The sequence below is a fragment of the Herpailurus yagouaroundi genome, unplaced genomic scaffold, assembly GCF_014898765.1.
Source record: "Herpailurus yagouaroundi ecotype Mexico unplaced genomic scaffold, PumYag 222, whole genome shotgun sequence".
NCBI classification, from domain to species: domain Eukaryota; kingdom Metazoa; phylum Chordata; class Mammalia; order Carnivora; family Felidae; genus Herpailurus; species Herpailurus yagouaroundi.
In genome coordinates this window covers 1,008,049-1,029,574 of record NW_024412453.1, presented here as the reverse complement: position 1 = coordinate 1,029,574, position 21,526 = coordinate 1,008,049, and the positions used below count along the sequence as shown (strand labels likewise).

At 45.8% G+C, this 21,526-nt stretch overlaps 1 protein-coding gene and 1 long non-coding RNA gene across 2 annotated transcripts; one reads left to right on the top strand and one right to left on the bottom strand.

Moving 5' to 3' along the window:
* The first annotated feature begins 36 nt into the window (after positions 1 to 36).
* Positions 37 to 2,927, top strand: CHP2 (calcineurin like EF-hand protein 2). Its single transcript, XM_040458750.1, has 7 exons — positions 37 to 230; positions 657 to 729; positions 827 to 907; positions 1,032 to 1,162; positions 1,348 to 1,409; positions 2,376 to 2,498; positions 2,696 to 2,927. The coding sequence occupies exons 1-7, from the start codon at positions 164 to 166 to the stop codon at positions 2,747 to 2,749; spliced, it is 591 nt and encodes a 196-aa protein (XP_040314684.1). The 5' UTR covers positions 37 to 163; the 3' UTR covers positions 2,750 to 2,927.
* Positions 2,436 to 21,399, bottom strand: LOC121019372 (uncharacterized). Its single transcript, XR_005785555.1, has 3 exons — positions 21,300 to 21,399; positions 7,928 to 8,132; positions 2,436 to 2,540 (listed from the first exon to the last, which is right to left on the bottom strand). It is a non-coding gene; the product is annotated as an uncharacterized LOC121019372 (long non-coding RNA).
* Positions 21,400 to 21,526: the final 127 nt, after the last annotated feature.

The window sequence follows — 21,526 nt, the reverse complement described above, 5'->3', positions numbered from 1 at the left end:
GTTTTCTGTTCGCCCGGGTCGCGGGTGGGAGGCGAGGCACGCGGGGGTTCCCGAGCCTGGCTCCGCGCCAGGCCTGCGCCCTTCGGCCCTGGGGCCACGGGGGCGGCCGCGCCCGGGAGCGGGAGGCTAGCGCGCGGGGCCGGGCGGCTCAGCAGGCACAGCCATGGGCTCCCTCGGCTCCCACGCCGCGCGCATCCCCGACGCGGACAGCATCCGGCGGGAGACCGGCTGTGAGCGGGGCGCGGGGCTCCGACCCGGGGATGCGGGGGATCCGGGGAGATGGGGCGGGCCCGGAGGGCGCCCGGGATCGCAGGCGCGGGCTCCCGGGGTCCAGGTCTGGGGCGCGTCCGGGCCCCGGGCTTGGCGGCCAGGTGTCCTCGAGTCCGACAGGGGTGTGGGGTGGGGGGGGGGCGGAGAGGGGAACAGGAGGGAGGCGGCTGGCGTCGGCTCCTCGGGTCTCCGGCGGGAGCGCGGGGACACTGCTCCGGGCGTCGTCACGCCCCCTGCAGCCCGGCCGCGCGGCCCGGGGTCCCCGGCGAGCGTCCCCTCCGGCGAATCCCGGTTTCCCGCCCACGGCCCAGGGCCGCCCGGGGAGGGTCCAGCGGCGGGTCCCGAGCGCCCGCGGCCGCGTCACCCTTCCGCCTTCCGTCCCGCAGTCTCGCAGGCCAGTCTGCTCCGCCTCTACCACCGGTTTCGGGCACTGGACAGGAACAAGAAGGGCTACCTGAGGTGAGGGGGCGCTGGCCTTAGGACCCGCCACGTCCGCCTCTCTGAGCCCCTTCCTCTCTTTAACCCTCCGTCTACCCCTCCGACTTTGACTCGACAGCCGCATGGATCTGCAGCAGATTGGGGCTCTGGCCGTGAACCCCCTGGGAGAACGCATTATAGACAGCTTCTTCCCTGATGGGTGAGGCCTCGCTGGGGGTGGGGAGATGGAGGGAAAAACTTGGTGTGTGTGTTGGGGGGGGGCACTAAAGAAGACAGAGGACAGAGGGAGGGCCAAAGCGACCACTGCATCTCCCCCACCCCAGGAATCTGCGTCTGGATTTCCCAGGCTTTGTCAGAGTCCTGGCTCATTTTCGCCCCATCGATGATGAGGACCCAGGAATTCGAGACCCCAAGGAACCTGAACCCCTCAACAGCAGAATGAACAAACTTCGCTGTGAGTTTGTGGGGACCCACCTCTCCCCAAGTGAGACCCTTGGTATACCGCACCGGTAAGAGGCCCCAGGCACCTCCCTCTCTTAGCGCGCCCATAGAGGACCTCCCCTCCTCCTCTAGGGTGACCTGCTGGAAGAGAACCAGGGGAAGACCCACCTACCTTTTCCCTCCTGCATTCTCTTCCAGTCGCATTTCAGCTCTATGACCTGGACCGGGACGGAAAGATCTCCCGGCACGAGATGCTACAGGTTGGAAGGACGCAAGGACCAGAGACGTGATGTGTGGAGCGTGGGTGGTCGAAGGGAAAGGTTGCGGGGGGAGGGGGGCGGTGCAGATGACTGGGGTATTGAGTGAGAAACAGGGATTGGGTGAGGTCTGTGGAAATGGGATGGGGAAGAGTTGGGTCTGAGGTTGGAAATAGATCAGTGGTTCTTTTTAAAAGTTTATTTATTTATTTATTTTGAGAGAGAGAGAGAGAGAGAGCCCGCATGCACAAGTGTGATTGGAGTAGGGGCAGAAAGAGAGAAAGAGAGAGTCCCAAGCAGGCTTCGCACTGTCAGAGCAGAGCTCAAGGCAGGGCTTGATCTCACCAACCATGAGATCATGACTTGAGCCCAGACTAAGAGTCCGTGGCTTAACCCCAGCTGAGCCACCCAGACGACCCAGTAGATCAGTGGTTCTTGAATGGGGGCGATCTTGCCTTTTGAGTGACCTTGGCAATATCTAGAGATATTTTTGGTCGTCACACCCGGGGGCGGGGCAGCACTACTGCCATCTAGTGGGTAGAGGTCAAAAATGCTGCTAAACATCTTTCAATACACAGGATAGCCCCCATTTCCCCCCACAGCAAGGAGTTAACTGGCCCCAAATGTCAACAGTGCTGAGATTCAGAAACTCTGGAATAGATGTTGTGAGGGGGTGGGTGGGTAGAAGGGAGAATAGTGGGAGGTTGTGGTGGGGGATGGGAGGAGGTTGGGTTCTAAGGCTTGGGGTTGGGTGATGAGTTTGGGTATACTACTGAGGTGAGTGTGGGATAGTGAGGGACAGGTCGGGGTTTGAGTGGAGAAGCAGTAGGGGAAATTACTGGGGAGAGATGGTACGGAGTGAAGAAATGGATGAGGGGAAGATTACAAAATTGGTAGTAACATTTGGGATGATGCGGGCAAGGTTTGAGGGATGGGGCTGACTCCTCTCGTGCCCTCCGCACCTCCCAGGTCCTCCGACTGATGGTTGGGGTGCAGGTGACAGAAGAGCAGTTGGAGAGCATCGCTGATCGCACGGTGCAGGAAGCGGATGAAGATGGAGATGGGGCTGTGTCCTTCCTGGAGTTCACCAAGGTCACAATACCCTCAGGCCTGGGGAGTGGATGTCAGGAGTCCCTGGGACAGATGCAAATGGAAAAGGCAGTTAGAAGAGGTGGGCAGAAGGAGAGGGGTAGCCAAGGAAGGGTGTAGCTTTGGGGATGGGAGAGGGAGTTGAAAGCCTAGAGGACTGGGCTCTTGACCACCACCCATCCCCCCCACTCCCCCCACAGTCCTTGGAGAAGATGGACATCGAACAGAAAATGAGCATACGGATCCTGAAGTGACCCCCTTTGTGCCTTTGGCTGCCTTACACAGACCAGTTCAGCCCGGGATTTGTCTTCAGCCCCTGTAGAGGCAGGGCCCCAATAAACTATTCTTGTGTCTAAGCTAAACTCTCTTTGGGGCCAAGGAAGGCAAGCTGGAAGCGTGTGTACCGAATAAAGTCTAGCTCATTTGATGTCAGATTTGTGAATCAGCCAGTGATCTTGTGGTTGCAAGCCACTGAAAACCCAATTTAACGTGAGTTAATTAAAAAAGGGATTTTAGGGGCGCCTGGGTGGTGCAGTCGGTTAAGCGTCCGACTTCAGCCAGGTCACGATCTCACGGTCTGTGAGTTCAAGCCCCGCGTCGGGCTCTGGGCTGATGGCTCAGAGCCTGGAGCCTGTTTCTGATTCTGTGTCTCCCTCTCTCTGCCCCTCCCCCGTTCATGCTCTGTCTCTCTCTGTCCCAAAAATAAATAAACGTTGAAAAAAAAAATTTAAAAAAGGGATTTTATGGACTCACGTAATTAAAAGGTTTGAAAGTATCTTCAGAATACTGGAAAAGTCTGGAGGTGTCTTCAGGCACAGTTAGTGTCAAAGGGCTTCTGTCATGCTATCAGGACTCAGTTATTAATTTTTCAATCAGCTTTAGTGTTGGCTTTATTCTCAGGGGCCTCTTTCCTCATGGGGGAGGATGGCCACCAGCAGCTCCAGGCTCCCATCCTACTGGCCTAGTAATCCAGTGGGAAGGGATTTCCTTTTTCAGTAATTCTAAGCAGAGTGTCATTGGCCTACGTGCATTCTTGTCCCTAATGCCAGGGAAATGGAGTGCTCGAACTGGCCTGGCCTGTGTCATGGGCTAACTGCTAAAGCCAGAAAATAAAGCCTGTAGACTCAGGGTGAGGTAAGGAGTAGTTGCTTAAAGGAAAATGAAGTGTCATGATCAGAAGAAGGGGGGATGATGCCAGTCAGGCAAAACAAGAGATGTCCATTACTGTTAGGTTGACCCAATGGAGGGATTCTTGAAGTCTACTTTTTAAATGGGTTTTCACTGATTCCGTGGGTGCATGCCAGTGTGTTGGTGGCAGGCAGGTGGGGGAAGAGATGGTGTAAATGTAATGAACAACACATACCTTCCTGGGGCGTGAAATTATGCAGATTTGGAGAAGAATTCCATTTTTTCATGACAAGTTCCAATACTGATATATCACAGAATAGAGTACAAAAATCACATAAAACTGTGAGATTCTGGGGTGCCTGGGTGGCTCACTTGGTTGAGCATACCAGTCCTGATTTTGACTCAGGTCATGACCCCAGGGTCATGGGATGGAGCCCTGCACTGGGCTCCATGCTGAGCATGGAGTCAACTTAAGATTCTCTTTCTTCCCATATGCTCCTCTCTCCTGCTCTCTCTCTCTCTCTCTCTAAAAAAACAAACAAAATAAAAAAAAAAAAACCACCTGTGAGATTCTATGCTATAGCAAAGCACTCTGGCTGTACCTATAGGAGATGCTATTGGTGCCCTGCCCATATCTCCTTCCAGGGCTGTGCTGGACTTGTCTTGTATCAACACATGAGAGTCAACCATGCGTATGGCTTCCAACTCTGCTTTCAGTAACATCACATTGGTAGCTTGAATTGGCTGTAGTGGGGATATTTACAGCATGGACATTGGCAAATGCAACAGGTCAGTGCTTTTCTGCTGAGGAGAGCCCACTGTTAAACATTTATCAGCACACCACCTGCTCGGCTTTCACCATTACGGAACATGTTAGTGGCTTCTATTTTTACATCAGCTTTATTGAATTGTACTTGGTGTACAAAAAACCGCACAAAATTAATGTATACAATTTGATGAATTTGGACATAGGTATACACTCAAATTACTATCACCACAATCAAGATAATAAACATCCATCATCTGCAAAATTTCCTTGTATCACTTGTGGTGTGTGTGTGTGTGTGTGTGTGTGTGTGTGTGTGTGTAGTGTGGTTAGAACACTTAACATGAAATCTACCGGCTTAACAAGTTTTGAATTGTATAACACCATATCGTTACCTATAGGCACAGTGCTGTATGGAAGATCTCTGGGACTTTACTCATCTTGGATAACTGTAACTTTATACCTGTTGAACAACAGCTTGTCTCCTGCTCCTTGCCCACCCCTTGATGATGACCATTCTATTGTCTACTTCTAAGCTTTTGACTCTGAGATGCCTCATATGAGAGGAATCGTATGGTATTTCTTTCTGTGATTCACTTGTTTCACTGAGCGTAATACCCTCTAGGCTCATCCACATTGTCACGAATGATAGAATGTCTTTCTTTTTTGGGACCAAATAATATTCCATTGTGTGCGTATGTTACATTTTCTTTATCCACTTATCTATGTCAATGGACATTTGGGTTGCTAATAATCCTGCATTGAACATGGGAGTCCACTTATCTCTTCGAGATAGTGATTTCATTTCCTTTGGATACATACCCAAAAGTGGGGTTGGTGGATCCTATGGTAGCTTTATTTTTTAATTTTTTGAGGAAGCCCAATGGCTTCTTCCTACAAGCACAGATGATACTCTGCTCATGGACTTTGTCTGGCACAGGCATGTACTTAGCTTGTGTGAGGGCAAGTTGAAGTGCTGGGGAGTTAATGGCCCTAGGAGTGGCTCTCAACCAATGACAGGTAGAGAATGGCAGATAAATACCCAGTTTATCCACCGGTGAGGCTGGACAGTTTAGAGACATGTTCTTTTCACTCTTGAAATCCTCTAGCAGGTTTGAGCCCGGTTACCCACAGCGTGGGGCTGCTTGTTAAAGAACCCTGTATTGTCTCCTTTCCTCTGGTCTCATCCCCACTCTTTGTCCACTGCTTCCTGGATTCTCTCACAGATAAACAATTTGCCCTCCAATCTACAGGGCATTTCTGGGGAAACCCAACTGAGGATGTCCAAGACCATCCATAACACACATTCACACTGTGGTTGTAGGCACTCAGGGCACACTTTATTTTAAACTTAAAAGAAATAGAGAAATAGAGGGAAAATGGGGTGAGCAGAGGGAAAAGGGATATGGAAGGGGGAGAGGTATACTTTTTTTTTTTTAAGTATATTTACTTATTTTGAGAGAGAGAGAGAGAGAGAGAGAGCGAATGAGCACAAGCAGGGGAGGGTCAGAGAGAGAGGAGAGAGAGAGAATCCCAAGCAGTCTGTGTGCTGTCAGTGCAGAGCCTAACATGGGGCTCAATCCCATGAACTGGAGATCACGACCTGAGCCAAAGTCAAGAGTCATTCACTTAACCGACTGAGCCACCAGGCACCCCAAGGTATCTTTCTCTCTCTTTTTTTTTAATGTTTATTTATTTTTGAGAGAAAGAGAGAGACAAAGTGCAAGCAGGGGAAGGGTAGAGAGAGAGGGAGACACAGAACCCAAAGCAGGCTCCAGGCTCTGAGCTGTCAGCATAGAGCCTGACATGGGGCTCAAACTCACAAACCATGAGATCACGACCTGAGCTGAAGTTGGCCACTTAACCAACTGAGCCACCCAGGCACCCCAAGATATCTTTCTTTATAACTGGTCTTTTTGCCAGTATAGTTTCTCAAATTTTCCTGATGGTAAATATCTGATTAAAAAGTTTAGACCCTTAGGCCCCATTGAGAGGTCCTGAGTCCATAGGGAGATCTATATTTTTAGTACGTGATTCTGATGGAGTTTGAAGGACCAAACTTTAGAAACACTAAAGCTTCTGGCCAGACTCCTAGTGACAGCTCTCTATAAAAAGTTCTCCAACATCCAGGGGTGCCTGGGTGGCTTGGTTGGTTAAGCGTCTGACTGGCACGGGTCATGATCTCGAGGTGCTTTGGATTCTGTGTCCCCCTGGGAAGGCCTCCCAGGAAGGTCTCCCAGCCATTCCTGCCCACACGTGCTCTGTGCTGATGGTCAGTGCTACTGACCTACGAAGGGTTCCTGGAGGATCCAGTACTAGGGGATCCCCAGGACTCTCCTCCCTATTTTGGTGGATGGAAGAGCAGATTAGCAAGAAAGCCTCCTGACCCAGCACACGCTCAGGAGGTTGGAGACTTTTGTCATGTGGGAAGGAAGGGGGATGTCCGTCTGGCTGGGGTAGCACAAGGTTACCTTCCTGTCTTGATAACCACTCTGACGGAGTTGCCTGTGGATATGTTCATTGAAGTGGAGAGGGGAGGCTAGGGACCCCTGTGGGGAGCCCCTGGGCTCTCAGCAGCAGTTGCTGAATTTAAGTGATTTGTTTCCCACCCTCATTATTGTTGCCATACAGTACCTAGTCTCTGTCATTATTCACCTATTATTTGCCTTTGAACAGATTCATTTAAAATGGATACATTTGGGGCGCCTGGGTGGCTCCGTCAGCTAAGCATCCGAATTTGACTTCAGCTCAGGCCGTGATCTCACAGTTCATGGGTTCGAACCTCGCTTCAGGCTCCATGCTGGCAGTGCTGATCTTGCCTGGGATTCTCTCTCCCTGCCCTTCCTCTGCCCACACACACACACACTCTCTCTCTCCAAATAAATAAATAGACTTAAAAAAATAAAAGTAAAAAAAGTAAAACATCACTGCCATAAATTAGACACCAGCACCAATTGCCATAAGTAAAATAACTGTACAAAGGCAGTAGATACAAAGAACCCCCCAAAAATGTCAGAAAGAGATTAGCACATGCTGAAGAGTTATAAAAACAAATCGACAACAAACAGAGCTTCTCTTCCTTGATCTGAAAGACGGAAAAATAATTGAGAGGGAAATGGCCTTCTCACCGTGTGATTCAGTGATGCTATTTAAAGCTGCAAGCTTCCTCTCAAAAATCATCCTGGGTACATGAGTTGTGTGTTCCCCACCCTGTGGAACCACTGGCTGAGGGGCTCTATGAAGAGGCAGCCGCCAGTGGGCTAGACACCCTGCCCTCAGGCCGGCTGCTGGTCAGATTGGACTTGGTAGAGGTTGGCTGTGGAGATGGAGTCCACTGACTAGATTGGATCCAGGGAAAAGCAGCAAGGTGTTATGATAAAGAGCTGGAGATGTTGTGAGCAATGGCTTTCTGCTGGCAGGGTCCTAGACGTGTGCTTGGGAGCCTCACTTGAGAGGGGCCTCCCAGAGGGGTGTGGCACAGCCACTGGAGCTGTCCTAGCTTGTTCCACCAGGGCTACTTTGAAGGGCTTCAGCTGACCTGGAATTTTCTGGATCCATGTACATAGCCATTTGCATGTCCTGAAGAAAAGATGGAAGTTATGGAGGGAAGCTCCTTTCCTTGCCAAGGTGACGGAACCTGAGACAGGGTGTAGGGAGCCCTGGGGAGGACGGCAAGGAGAAGGACCTCAGTAGTGATGTTGCATAGACCTAATTATGGCTGCCATTGCCTCTTCTTAACTGATCTGGAAAATAGTTAAGAGAAGAACCATGAACTTGACTCTCAAATACAAGGAAACTCTGGGTTGTCCTCAGCCCCACCCAGCCAACAGCAATAAAACTCTCTTGATGTTTGAGAGGCAATATACAGGCTTGATTTCTGGTTATAGACCTACCCTGTGAATCAGTATGGCTCAGTTGAACAAGACTTCAGTTTGGGAGTTTTATTAGGCCTGAGATAGAATCTGCATGCTTCTAATTACTCATTGTACAACCTTGGGTAAGTCGCTTTGCCCTTCAGGGCCTCACCTTCTATTATCTATGAAACAGATGTTAGCAGCTACCTCTTGGAATTGTCTTGCTTTGTCCTTCTGGTAGCTGGCTGCCCTTCCCCCAACACTTCAGCTGAGGCCCTTTGGCCCTGTCTGTGAACGAGGACTATGGTCCGTATCAGTCAGGATTCTTCCCATTGTTAACCGGTTTATGAAAGAATAGGAATTTGTTGGTTCATATAACTGAAAGAAATGTCCAAAGATAAACCAGACAAAGGAGAGTCTCAAAAGCTCAAAGATATATATCATCGGAAACTAGTCTTTCCATTCCTCACCTCTTTTTCCGGTGTTGGTTTAATTCCTAAGCAGGAACCCCAATGAAAAGAGAGCTTCTCTTCCCAGGCAGTCCTGCCCAATGTCTCAGAAGGGAATCTCAGCCTACTCACTGTAGGTAGGTGGGTGGGCCACTCTAGTTAGCCAGACTTGGTCACGTGCTCACCCCAGGAACTGGAGACTGCGAACTCACTTGGACCAATTGCAGTGTATGTGTGTGTGTGTGTGTGTGTGTGTATTCCCTAAAGGAAAATCAGAATGCAGTTGCCAGAAGAGGGCCACATGCTGGGCAGGCAGAATCAACAAATAACTATATAAGAGTTAGGGGGTTCTTTTTGCTACAAATAACAGAATTACCAATTGACCGTGGATGAAACAATTAAGACAATTATGTCACGCGACAAGATGTTTTGAGTGGTTGGCAGTCTCAGATTGTTGAGTGGTTCAACAATTTTGTCAAGGAGCCAAGATCTTTCTCTTCTGATTCCTCAGGAAATTGGCTTTTAATTCTCCAGCTTCCAGCTCTGTGCTGACACGGGTGAGCCTGCTTGGGATTCTCTCTCTCAACCTCTCTCTCTACCCCTCCCCTGCTCGTGCAAACTCTCTCTCTCTCTTTCTCAAAAAAAAAAAAAAATTAAATAAGCATTCCAAAAAATTTTTTTTAATGAGTTCTGGGAGGTGGTTGAGGGGATGGGTAAAATAGGTGATGGGGATTAAGGAGGGCTCTTCCTGTGATGAGCGCTGGGTGATGTATAGAAGTGTTGAATCACTAAATTCTACACCTGAAACTAATATTACACTGTATGTTAACTAGAATTTCAATAAAAACTTGAAAAGGAAAAAAATAATAAAAAGTGAATTTTAAGATGAGTCTCACCTTAGCAATTCACATTTGGCATGAAACAATTACTATTATTATTTTTTCTGCAGAAAGCTTTGTTGTTTCCATTTTGGTCCAGGGCGCCAGGGCGGCTGAAAAACCGTCTAGTGGCTGCAGGGAGAGGCTTAGGCACAAGCCCCAGCACCAGAGGGGTGCCAGAGGGGCCCTCAAAGGCTGCGGGCTCCTAGTCCTTCTAGATCAACTTGGGGGCCAGCCAGCCTGCGGAAGTGACATCTCCTTGGTGAGTTTCACCTCCTTATCCAGGAAGTGGGTCTTCAGGAAGTCACAGAGCAGGGGGTGTGCGCTGGCAGATCCAAACGTGCCTGCTTCAGGTTCTTCTCCAGAACCAGGGCGGCCTCCCTGGTGTCCAGGGCTTTACCCCACTCATCCTGCGAGGGCTCCTGAATGCCCGGGAAGAGGGCGAGGCCTCTCGCATGTTATGCATCTTTTAGAGAGCCTTGCGCTCCTTGCCAAATCAGGAGGCAGAGAGCCAGGCCCTGGTGGTGGAAACAGAAGCCCAGAGAGAAGTTGGAGTAGGAGGCTCACAAGTGCGTGTCCACCAGCCAGTTGACGCGGCTTACACCTCGGTGGAATAATTCTGATGAATGTGGGAGCTCGTGGTTGATCTGTAATAAGATGCTCAGCTCAGAATAGGGCGTTGGCTGGTCCCGGAGACAGAGGGTGGCCGAGAAGATGGCTCTGAAGGTTGTGACTGGAAAAAATGGAGAGTGGTTGCAGGCTGGTAGAAGGGGTGTCCCAGGGTCTGTTCCCTCCAAACACTGTTGAAGCAAGAGACAGAAACGGGGGACCGCTGTCTGGGCATACCGCCATGAAACACAAATTATTAAAACATAGTTATGTTAAATAGTTAATATTTATCATGAAACCAAAATAATGAAAACACAGTTATGTTAACTATTAAACATAACTATTTTTTAATGTGTATTTATTTTTGAGAGAGACAGAGCATGAGCAGAGGAGGGGCAGAGACAGAGGGAGACACAGAATCCAAAGCAGGCTTCAGGCTCTGAGTGGTCAGCACAGAGCCTGATGTGAGGCTCAAACCCACGAATCACGAGATGGTGACCTGAGCCAAAGTGGTAGGCTTAACCGACTGAGCCACCCAGGTGCCCCTAAACATAACTATTTAACATGACTAATGGTTAACTATTTAACATAACTGTATTTTCATTATTTTGTTTTCACATATTAGCATATGATAACTATTTAACTTATAGTTGCTTAACATATAGGTTAAATAGGGGCGCCTGAGTGGTTCAGTTGGTTAAGCCTCCAATTTCAGCGCAGGTCATGATCTCTTGGCTTGTGGGTTTGAGCCCCACGTTGGGCTCTGACAGCTCAGAGCCTGGAGCCTGCTTTGGATTCTGTGTCCCTCTCTCACTCTGCCCCTCCCCTGTTCATTCATTCTCTCTCTCTCTCTCTCTCTCTCTCTCTCTCTCTCATAAAGAAACATTAAAAATTTTAAATAAAAAAATAAAGGTTAAATAGTTAATATTTATCATGAAACCAAAATAATCAAAACAGTTGGGATACTGTTACAGAAAGATCAATGGGACAAAAAAAGAAAGTAGAAATATATACAAACACACACTCCCAGTACAATATAATTTCACATGTTTATATATGAGATTACCAAATCACATCATAGAATGAAATAAAAATGGCTTAGAAAAAGGATATAAATGAGTACTAATATAATCTTAAGATGCCCAAGGCTTTTCTAAGAATAATCACCAAGGAAAGTATTAATAGTGTTAGCTATATAAAAATTTAACATTTCTGTATCTCCAAAGCACACTGAAAAATATAAAGGCAAAGGACGGACTGGAGAATTATTTGCATTATGTATATCAGACAGAGGGTTAAGATCTTTTACATATAAATAGCTCTTGCAAATCCATTAGAAAAAGATGAGTATCATGCAGGCAAGGATATGAACAAGAAATTTTTAAAAAGAAATACCCCAAGGCATGTAAAAATGTCCAGACTCAATGCTGCTTAAATTCTCACTGAAATCATTATTCTTCTAAGGATCACATTTGGTTTCATAACTTAAAAGCCTTAAAAATGGCCACACTCTTTGATCCAGAACTCCCATTCCTAGGAATTTATCCTAAGTAAATAATTTGACCTACCAGGGGCACCCGGGTGGCTCAGTCAGTTAAATGTTTATTTATTTATTTTGAGAGACAGAGACAGAGAGTGCTCAGGCACGCAGGAGCAAGCAGGGGAGGGGCAGAGAGGGAGAGAGATAATCCCAAGCAGGCTCCATGCATTATCAGCATGGAGCTTGACTTGGGGCTAGATCTCATGAACCAGGAGATCATGACCGGAGCTGGAATCAAGAGTCTGCTGCTTAACCAACTGAGCCACCCAGGCACCCTTGGAATAAGAGATTTATTGTGGGAGCGGGGAATCGGTGGTAACGTAACCAGTATGCTAGCGGGTGGCTTTTTGGAATCTGGTGTTGTGCGTGAAAGTCAGCAGCGTCACCAGCTAGGAAGGAAAAATACCTATGAAGCGGGGAAATGCAAAGATGAGCAGGAGCGCATGAGGACAGCATGGGACATACAAGGACAGACTGGAACATGCATCTGTTACTACCTCCAACTTTGATGATGTGGGTAACTGGCAGGAGAAGCTGGCACCCATTGTGCACATGACCCAGGGTGTGGAGAAGCAGAAAGACACCCACAGTTGTTGGGGCAGTTGGAGGCATGGCTGGGGGCCCACGCCAATGAGATGAACCAGCAGATCAGCTTCCCCGTGTGTGACTGGCAAGAGGGCTGTATGCCAACCTACAGACCATAAAAATGGCTGCTTCTTTGCTTCCAGTTGCCAAACCTTGCACACATTTTGCTCACGGCCAGCTGTAACCCAGACCATAGGGAAGGGAATTCTTAGAAATGTAGTCCTAGCTCAGCTAAATTAAAGCAGATGAAATCACCACAATGGGATTGGTTAAAAATAATCTGATATATTCATAAAATGAGATGGTATTTATCTGTTTAAAATGATGTTGTGGATGAATACTCACTGTCATTGAAAGACAATATGTGTAGCATGACCCTGTCTGTAACGATCTATATTAACATGTAAAGACAAGTGTTCTGGGGCCTGGGTGGCTTAGTTGTTTAAGAGTCCGATTTCGGCTCAGGTCATGATTTCATGGTTCATAGGTTTGAGCCTTGCGTCGGGCTGTGTGCTGACAGCTCAGAGCCCAGAGCCTTATTCGGATTCTGTGTCTCCCTCTCTCTCTGCCCCTTCCCCTGTTCATGCTCTGTTTCTCTCTCTCTCAAAAATGAATAAATATTTTAAAAAATTAAAAAAAATAAGACAAGTGTTCTAAGATGTTAAACTGTTAAAACAAAAACAAAAGTCTAATTGGGTCAACTCCTCTCCTTTAAACTCTGAAATGGTTTCCCACAATTTGTGAGGGGTAACCATTTTGGTAGCGTCCCGGGCCCTCTGTGATACAGATTATGTCTGCAGCCTTCTAGCTCCATCCCATAGTCCTGCGTGTTTATTGTTCCGTGCTCCAGGAATGCTAAACCCCTGAGGGTATTCCTCGCTGGCACCATGTGGTTGCTCACTGACTCAGGCTTTCCTCTTTACTTGGACTGTCTTTCCCCTCAGTCTTTGCCTGGTTAGTTCCTACTTACCATTCAAGACCTTTCCTGGTAGTGCTTCGTTGAGCCATTTGCAACTCTATAGTTCCCCAAACTGTCTGAACATTAAAATAAATTATCCGGGAAGCTTAAATAAAATATATACCTGGGCTTCACCATAGACTTCCTACAATATAAGTTGCAGAGGTGGGGCCAGGAATGCCGTAGATTATTTCAGAAATAGATTTGTCTGCAGGTAACAGAGGACAAAATAACAATGGCTCCAACAAAATTGATGTCTATTTCCCTCCCACATACACGTTGAAATTAACATGACAGCTCTGCTCTGGATGCTGGTTAGGAGGTCAGACTCCTTCTGCATTGTCGCTCTGCCATTCCTAAAAGCTTCCCTCTCTATGGTCCAAGATGGCGCACCACTGTGTCTTCATTCCAGCCAGTGGGAAGAGGGGAGGTGAAGAGGCAGGGTGCACACCTTCCACTGCAGTGCACTGCTTGAAAGTTGCATATATTGCTTTCCCTCAAATCCACTGGCCAGAACTCAGTCTCCTTAGATTCCAGAGGGGCCAGGAAATGTAGTCTTTATTCTGGATGGTCAAGTGCACAGCCAAAAGTTCAATTTTTTTTTTTCTTAGGAAGAAGAAGAGAATGGATTTGGGGGACAAATAGTAATGTCTACCATAGTGTTTCTAAAAACTCAACTTCCCAGGAAATAGCTTCTTATGGGTATGAGTGTTTGGAACTACTAGAAGCTTCTTGGAGTGGTGCCAACCAAAAGGGTTATCATATCAGCATTCATCATATTGTTTTAGAATGGCCTCTTTTTGATGGGCTTCACCTAAGGGTGTGGTCTCCTTAGGGGCAGGAACCATGCCAATATTTCTGAGCCTTGGTGCAGAGTAGATGCTCACTAATTTTGTCGCAGGATTTGAATGGTGCCCACATATCCCATGGGCATAATACACATTTTTAAATTTCTTTTTAAATGATGGCCAAACTCTTCGAATAGGTACATTGCTTTGAACTACAGTATTTTTATATTTTTACTGAATTATAACTATAAAGGCATAATAATTATGGCTACTTCTTATTGGACTAAGCCCTCCACAAGCATCAGGTCATTTCATTCTTACACTAAACCTATGAGTTAGGTTTTTAAAACAAAAATTTTTTTGATGTTTATTTATTTTTGAAAGAGAGAGAGAGATAGACAGAGGGCAAGCAAAGGAGGGGCAGAGAGAAAGGGAGACACAGAATCCAAAGCAGGCTCCAGGCTCTGAGCTGTCAGCACAGAGCCTGATGTGGGGCTTGAACTCACAAACCCTGAGCTCATGACCTGAGCCAAAGTCAGACACCCAGCTGATTGAGCCACCCAGGTGCCCAAGTTAGGTATTTTTATTAATGGAACATGGATGTGAAGTACTATTTTCAAGGTCATGTATCTACTAAGTGGTAAAATCTGTGGTTCTTGCTCTTTTTTAAAATGTTTATTTACTTATTTTGAGAGAGAGAGAGAGAGGCAGGTAGAGAGGGAAGGACACAGAGAGAGGGAGACAGAGAATCCCAAGCAGAGAGTTCGATGCAGGACTCCATCTTGGGAACCATGAGATCATGACCTGAGCCGAAACCAAGAGTTGGCCACTTAACCCACTGAGCCACCCACGTGGCCCTATGTGGTTCTTGCTCTTAAACATTTAGCCACTCTCTCTGTTGGGCAGTTGTTGGTTTCCAGTCACAGAGGTGTTTCTTTTAATTAAACATTCTCCCGGATTTTCTTCCAAGTTTATATATGAATTCTCATAATTACACTTCAGTGTATACTAGTTGGACATTGATGGGGTTCAGGATAGCTTGCCCCAAAAGATGCCACTTTGGTATATTGGTTATTTTGAATTAAAATTATTTAAGAAACAGCCAGTGCCAGATGGACACTCTGACCCTGCCCTGTCCCCCTGAAAGCAAGAAGTAAATTCCCCTCATGGACAGTGACCTCCCTGCATTCAGAAGAGATGAGGAATTCAAGGCTGAGAAGGCTGTAGAAACAACCATTATTATTTCTTCATTAATTTGGTGTCCCTGAGCCCAAACTGCTTTGTGTTGTCAATTATTTACAAACTTATTATTTCTTTGTCTGAAAGGTATCAAGCTGCCTGTTTTGGTCATTTCTTTGAGTCTCATGTTTGTATGATCTCTCGTGTGTACAAAATTAAATTTGTTTTTCTCCTGTTAATCTGTCTCATGTCAACTATTAGATCAGCCAAAGAACCTAGAAGTGAAGAAAGGAAAAGTTGTTGTCCCCTACAATACTTAAGAGATCTGCTGGTCATTTCACAGCACAAAGATAACTCACACAAGCTGTGTAATACTGAAATCTTAACTTCTTATCAAAACCCCCCACCAATCTCTTTCCTGACTCTGAACAATATTTTTAGATTCCCTGAGAGGCAATTGATTACTTACTTAACTACTAATGTTCATTTACACTCTGACATGCCAAACAGGTGTTACATAGATAGATTATCAAGACAAGTCCACTCTCATGGAGCTCCTATTTTGGTGGACAATACCAAAAGCAAATATACAAAAACAAGCTAATTCCAGTACAGATAAGTGCTGTAAAGAAAGTAAAACACAGTGATTTTATAGGCAGTGATTGAGGCTGGGTGGGGTTCATTTAGATAAGATGGTTGATGAAGGCCTTTCCAAGGAAGTGATGTTGGAGGTGGGGCCTGAAGTCTGAGAGCAAGTTGGCCAGGGGATGGTCAGGAGGAAGAACATTCCAGCTAGAAAGCAAAGCAAGTACAAAGGTCCTGAGGTGGGAACAGAAAATGTTCAGTCAGTGAGGAGACAGAATTAAGAGATCTATGGAAAGAGGTGGGGGCCATATTGCATAGGCCAGTCTATGCATTCTCCATTGGAGAGTTTTAAGTGGAGCTGAAGTATGATATGTTGCAAATTTTATTTTATTTATCTTTTTTAAAATTTTTAAATGTTTATTTGAGAGAGAGAGAGAGAGAGAGAGAGAGAGAGAGAGAGAGAGAGAAAGAGAGGGGCAGAGAGAGAGAGAGAGGGAGACACAGAATCTCTGAGCTGTCAGCACAGAGCCCGGCACAGGGCTCGAACTCACGAACCATGAGATCATGACTTGAACCGAAGCCAGATGCCCAACTGACTGATGCCCCATGTGTTGTAAATTTTAAATTCGTCACTTTGATTGCTGTGTAGAGAATGGATTATAAGGGAGCAGAGTGGAGGTGGGTTTTGTACTTCCTCAATACTTTAAACAGAATCACAATATGACCCAGTAATTCCAATCATAGGTCACACTGAACTTAACAATAAAAGTTTATGGGGGCTCATTCAGTAGAGCGTGTGACTCTTGATCTCTAGGTCATGAGTTTGAGCCCCATGTTGGATGTGGAGATTATTTAAACAAACAAATCCTTAAAAAATAAAAGTTTATTTTACGGGCAAAAAGTGGGCTTATTTGGGAAGAGGAGAGAATTACAATTTGGGACAAGCAAGCTACAGCAAAAACATAGGCTAGTCCAACAAACAGAGCTGAGGAATTTATTTTTATGGAGAAGGTGGAGGAAGTTAGGAGGGGTTGTTCTGAAGGAAGGTTCCTTGGAGTTTTCTCCAAAGAAGTTCCGGGTGACGATAGTTTCTCACTGGCTGAGTTGCAGCAGTGGTTGATTTCTCATGGGAAATGCAGTGTCCATCTTTCCCTTTTGGGGACTGATTGTTTCCTAGGGAGGGTTGTTCTGTTGGGGTCGGAAATGGACAGTTCTTCCTGTGATTGATGGCTTGTGGTTTAACGTGAAAGCTTCCCCTTCTGGCCTCCCGACTTCAAAGGCATGAGGTATGGATATGTGCTACAACATGGACGAATCTTGAAAATACTATGCTGGGTGAAAGGAGCCACACGGACAAGGCCACGGATTGTATAATTCCTTATATGAAATGTCCAGAATAGGTAAATGCATGCGGACAGGGAAACAGAGCTGTGGCTGGTGGCAGGAGGGAACGGGTTTTGACTCTTAATGGATGTGAGGTTTCCATCTGGGGTTATGGATAAGTTCTGAAACTAGATACTAGTGATGGTTACACAACATTGCAAATGCATATAATGCCACTGAATTGTAAACTTTAAATGGTTAAAATGGGGCACCTGGGCGGCTCAGTTGGTTCAGCGTCTGACTCTTGATCTCAGCTCAGGTCATGATCTCATAGTTCTCACGGTTCATGAGATTGAGCCCTGAGTCAGGCTCTGTGCTGACAGTGTGGAGCCCCCTTGGGATTCTCTCTTTCCCTATTTCTCTCTGCCCCTGCCCCTTATGTGTGCTCTCTCTCTCTCTCAAAAATAAATGAACTTAAAAAACCTTAAAAAATGGTTAAGATGGTAAGCTGTATGTTACATGTATCTTACCACCATCACCACCATAATAATAGTCCCAATCATAAGCATCATTGTCATCATCATAATTACCTAAGGGTTTATTTAAAATGCAGCTTCTCAGGTCTTCTCTAGAGAGAATATGATTCCTCAGGTCTGGGGAATCCTAGAGAACTGCCACTAAAAAAAAAAAAAAAGAAGAAGAAAAGAGTGGAAGCAGGAAGACCAGGTAGGAAGAAGGGTGACTTTGAGTAGGAAGGGACAGTGGCAGTTAGATTGAGAAAGGCATGGGACAGGGGTGCCTGACAGGCTCAGTCGATAGAACATGTGACTCCTGAAGTCTGGGCCATGAGTTTGAGTCCCATGTTGGGTATAAGGATCACTTAAAAAAAAAAAAGAGAAAGGCATGGGACATATATTTTTAATTTTTTAAATGTTTATTTATTTTTGAGAGAGAGAGGACAAGTGTGGGAGGGGCAGAGAGAGAGAGGGAGACACAGAATCAGAAGCAGGCTCCAGGCTCTGAGCTGTCAGCACAGGGCCCGATGTGGCATGGGACATATTTTGAGGGGAGAGTCAACAAAACAGGCTCATGGTTTGAACAGGGTAGTAAGGTAAAAGAAGAATCAGAGATGGTTCATAGGCTTTTGGCTTCAACGTCTGGTTGGAGAATGGTGCCATTTATAGAGCTGAGAGATTCTAGGGAGGCCATAAGTTTGGGAAAATGAAGAGTTTTGTGCCTACTTAAGCAAAGTAGTATCTTTTCTTGGAGAGAGTCCCCGTTGCAGAGACTGCTAGATGCCTATTATAGCCCATCCATTCTCCCTTTCTTTAATCACAGAAAGCTGATTTTATTTGGAGTGGCAGGGTGCCCAGCTAAGTTTCCTTTAGCAGCAAAGGATGGCCAGTGAGCTACAAGCAGGTCTTTAAAACTCTTTAAAGAGGGGGGCCTGGGTGGCTCGGTTCGTTAAGCGTCCAACATCAGCTCAGGTCACGATGTCACTGTTCATGAGTTTGAGCCCCACATCGGGCTGTGTGCTGACAGTGTGAAGCCTGCTTGGGATTCTCTCTCCCCACCCCCCCGCCCCTCCCCCCCCTCCCTGGTGTCCCCTCCCTCTTTCTCTCTTTCTCTCCCTCAAAGAAAATAAATAAATTAAAAAAAAAAAAAAAAACTCCTTAAAGAGGGATATTCAGTGGGGACATCCCTCTCATCTGCTTAGGACATGAGCTCCAGATGCCATAATGTGAACATGAATGACCTTGACCTTGAGGTTCAAAGTTACATGCTAAGCATCAGAGAAGGAGCCTGGATCCCAAATAACTTTGTGAAGGTGCCACACCAATTCCAGCCTTTTTCACCAGAGAATAAACCCTACATTGTTTAATCCATGCTAATTGGATCTCTTAGTAGAAGCTGAACACAATTCCATTTTGATACGACACCAATTATAGAAAAATATATTTCCCTTGAGTTTCCAAAGTTTGCACCTTCATCCCCCTCCTCCTTGAAGCCGCATACTGAAGCACCTAGAAATAGTTTATTCGTACCGTGTAAATCCAGTGCATCAAAAAAATTTTTTTTCTGAACCTGCTTCTGGGCCAGTTATCCCTAACCAACATGTGTCAGCAATATAAAACAAGCCATTTGTATCTTTAATGTGTCACTTTGGTGCAATCTCCTAAATTTTCATGTTTTAAGCATCATGCTCTGGGCGTTAGTTAAAGGTGATAACACCAAAGAGGGTGATTGGGATTCTCTTGGTGCCAAGAATTATACTGGTTTCTGTCCCACAGTTGAGAACATAAGTCCTTCAGTGCATACAGAAACACTGTTCAATCCTCTAGATACATTCTTTACACCCATAACAGAGAGTCTGGTACAGACTGCACATTGAGTCATTATTATTTTTTGAGCCTCTAAAAATGGCCATTTGAAAAAGTGTAAGATACATGTAGATACTTTTATGGAGAACACCCAGAGACTGTTGACGCTAATCACTTGTGAGCAGTGGGAATGGAGGTCAGGGAAGGGAATGGGAGATTTTTGCTTTCTAGACTACACCTTTATTATCACTTTTTATGCTTATTTATTTATTTTGAGAGAAGAGAGAGGGAGAGAGTGTGTGTGTGCACCAGCAGGAAACAGAGGGAGAGAGAATCCAAGCAGGCTCCATGCCATCAGTGCAGAGCCTGACATGGGGCTCAAACCCACAAACTGTGAGATCATGACCTGAACTGAAATCAAGGGTCAGACGCTTAACCAACTGAGCCACCCAGTAGCCCCCAAATTACACCTTTTTTACTGCCATGGGTTTCATAGGGAGTGGTTAAGAGCAACAGTTCTAGATGATTCAAATCCCATTCCACCACTTACTGGCTCAGTGTCCCTGGGAAAGTTTATTTACTTTATTTATCAAACACTTATATTGCGATTAATATATGCCAGGCACTGTTCTGAGCACTTTTTAATTTATTGTTATTGAAGTATAATTGACATACAAAGTTATGGTCATTTCAGGTGTGCAGCATATTGTTCTGAGTATTTTAAAAAGTCATATAGAGAGGGCCCCCCATGCAAAGTAACTGAAGGCTGTCACCAGCAGCCAGGTGAATGAACATGTCCTTTGGTCCCTGTAAAACCTTCAGATGGCTACAGCCCCAGTTTGAGTACAACTTTATGGAAGACCCTTAACCAGAAGCAGCTCCCTGAATTTTGACCCTTAGAAACTGTGTAAGATGATGAATGTTTGTTGTTTTGAGTTAACTTTTACATTCGTTTGTTACGCAGCAATAGCTAACTAATACAACCTCCCACCCGGGAGGCTCCCTGTCTTCTTGCTTCAGCCTGAACAGGCTCTCCCTAGGTCTGCTTCAAACTGTGGATTTCCTTCTATCCTAGGAATTTGCTTTCCTTTTTTCCTAGTTCCACTGTTTCCTGGACTCCTGTTTTTCTCTTTGTAATTTTAATTTCTCATTTGGGTAGAGCATGCTGTCTTGTTGAATCCTTAACAAGGAGTACGTTAGTGAAAAACATTTTGAGGGCTTACATCATTGATCATGTCCATTCTGTTCTTATACTTGATTATAAGATATCAGGGTCTAGAATTTTAGGATGAAAATATTTTTTTCACTCAAAAATTTGAAGGCATTGCTTCATTTTCCTCCTAGCTTCCTATGTTGCTGTTGAAAAATATGAATCTTTGCATGTGGCTGGGTTTTTTTTTAATTGAAGTATAGTTGATATACAATGTTAAATTAGTTTCAGGTGTACAAGATAGATATTCAATAAGTCTATAGGTTATGCTATGTTCACAAGTGCAGCTACCATCTGTCACCATCCATTATTATGAAACCATTGACTGTATTCCCTATGCTATACCGTTCATCCCCATGACTTATTCATTCCATAATTGGAAGCCTGTCTCTCCCACTCCTCTTCACCCATTTTGTCCATCCCCCCCCACACTTCTCTCCTCTGGCAATTGGGTGTTTTGCTTTTGTTTTCTCTTTCTGAGAATTATTAGGAGGCATTGCAGCTGGTGATTAAGCATGCAGATTCTAGAGCCAGACTCCCTGGGTTCAACTCTGTGACTCTGGGAAATCTGTTTAACCTCTCTAGGCCTCAGTTTCCTCATCTGTAAAGTGGGGATAATGATAGTGCCTACCTCATACAGTTATTGTGAAGCTTCCTTACCCCACTGATGTCACTCCTGCTCAGATGGGTTAGTACTGTAGGCTGCTTCTGGAGGAGCGTCTAGAACAGCAGTCAGCAAGCTGTATCTGTAAAGAAATAGATAGTAAATACGTATGGCTTTATGGGCTATAAGGTTTCTATCACAATTGCGCAACTCTGCCACTGTGGTGCAAAAGCCTCTACAGACAAAATATAAAT

Excerpts from the sequence above, each read along its gene's own strand:
- CHP2 (XM_040458750.1), top strand. The coding sequence starts at position 164 with ATGGGCTCCCTCGGCTCCCACGCCGCGCGCATCCCCGACGCGGACAGC. Across the intron at positions 231-656 it reads CATCCGGCGGGAGACCGGCT|TCTCGCAGGCCAGTCTGCTC; the intron begins GTGAGCGGGGCG and ends TCCGTCCCGCAG. Across the intron at positions 730-826 it reads AACAAGAAGGGCTACCTGAG|CCGCATGGATCTGCAGCAGA; the intron begins GTGAGGGGGCGC and ends TTGACTCGACAG.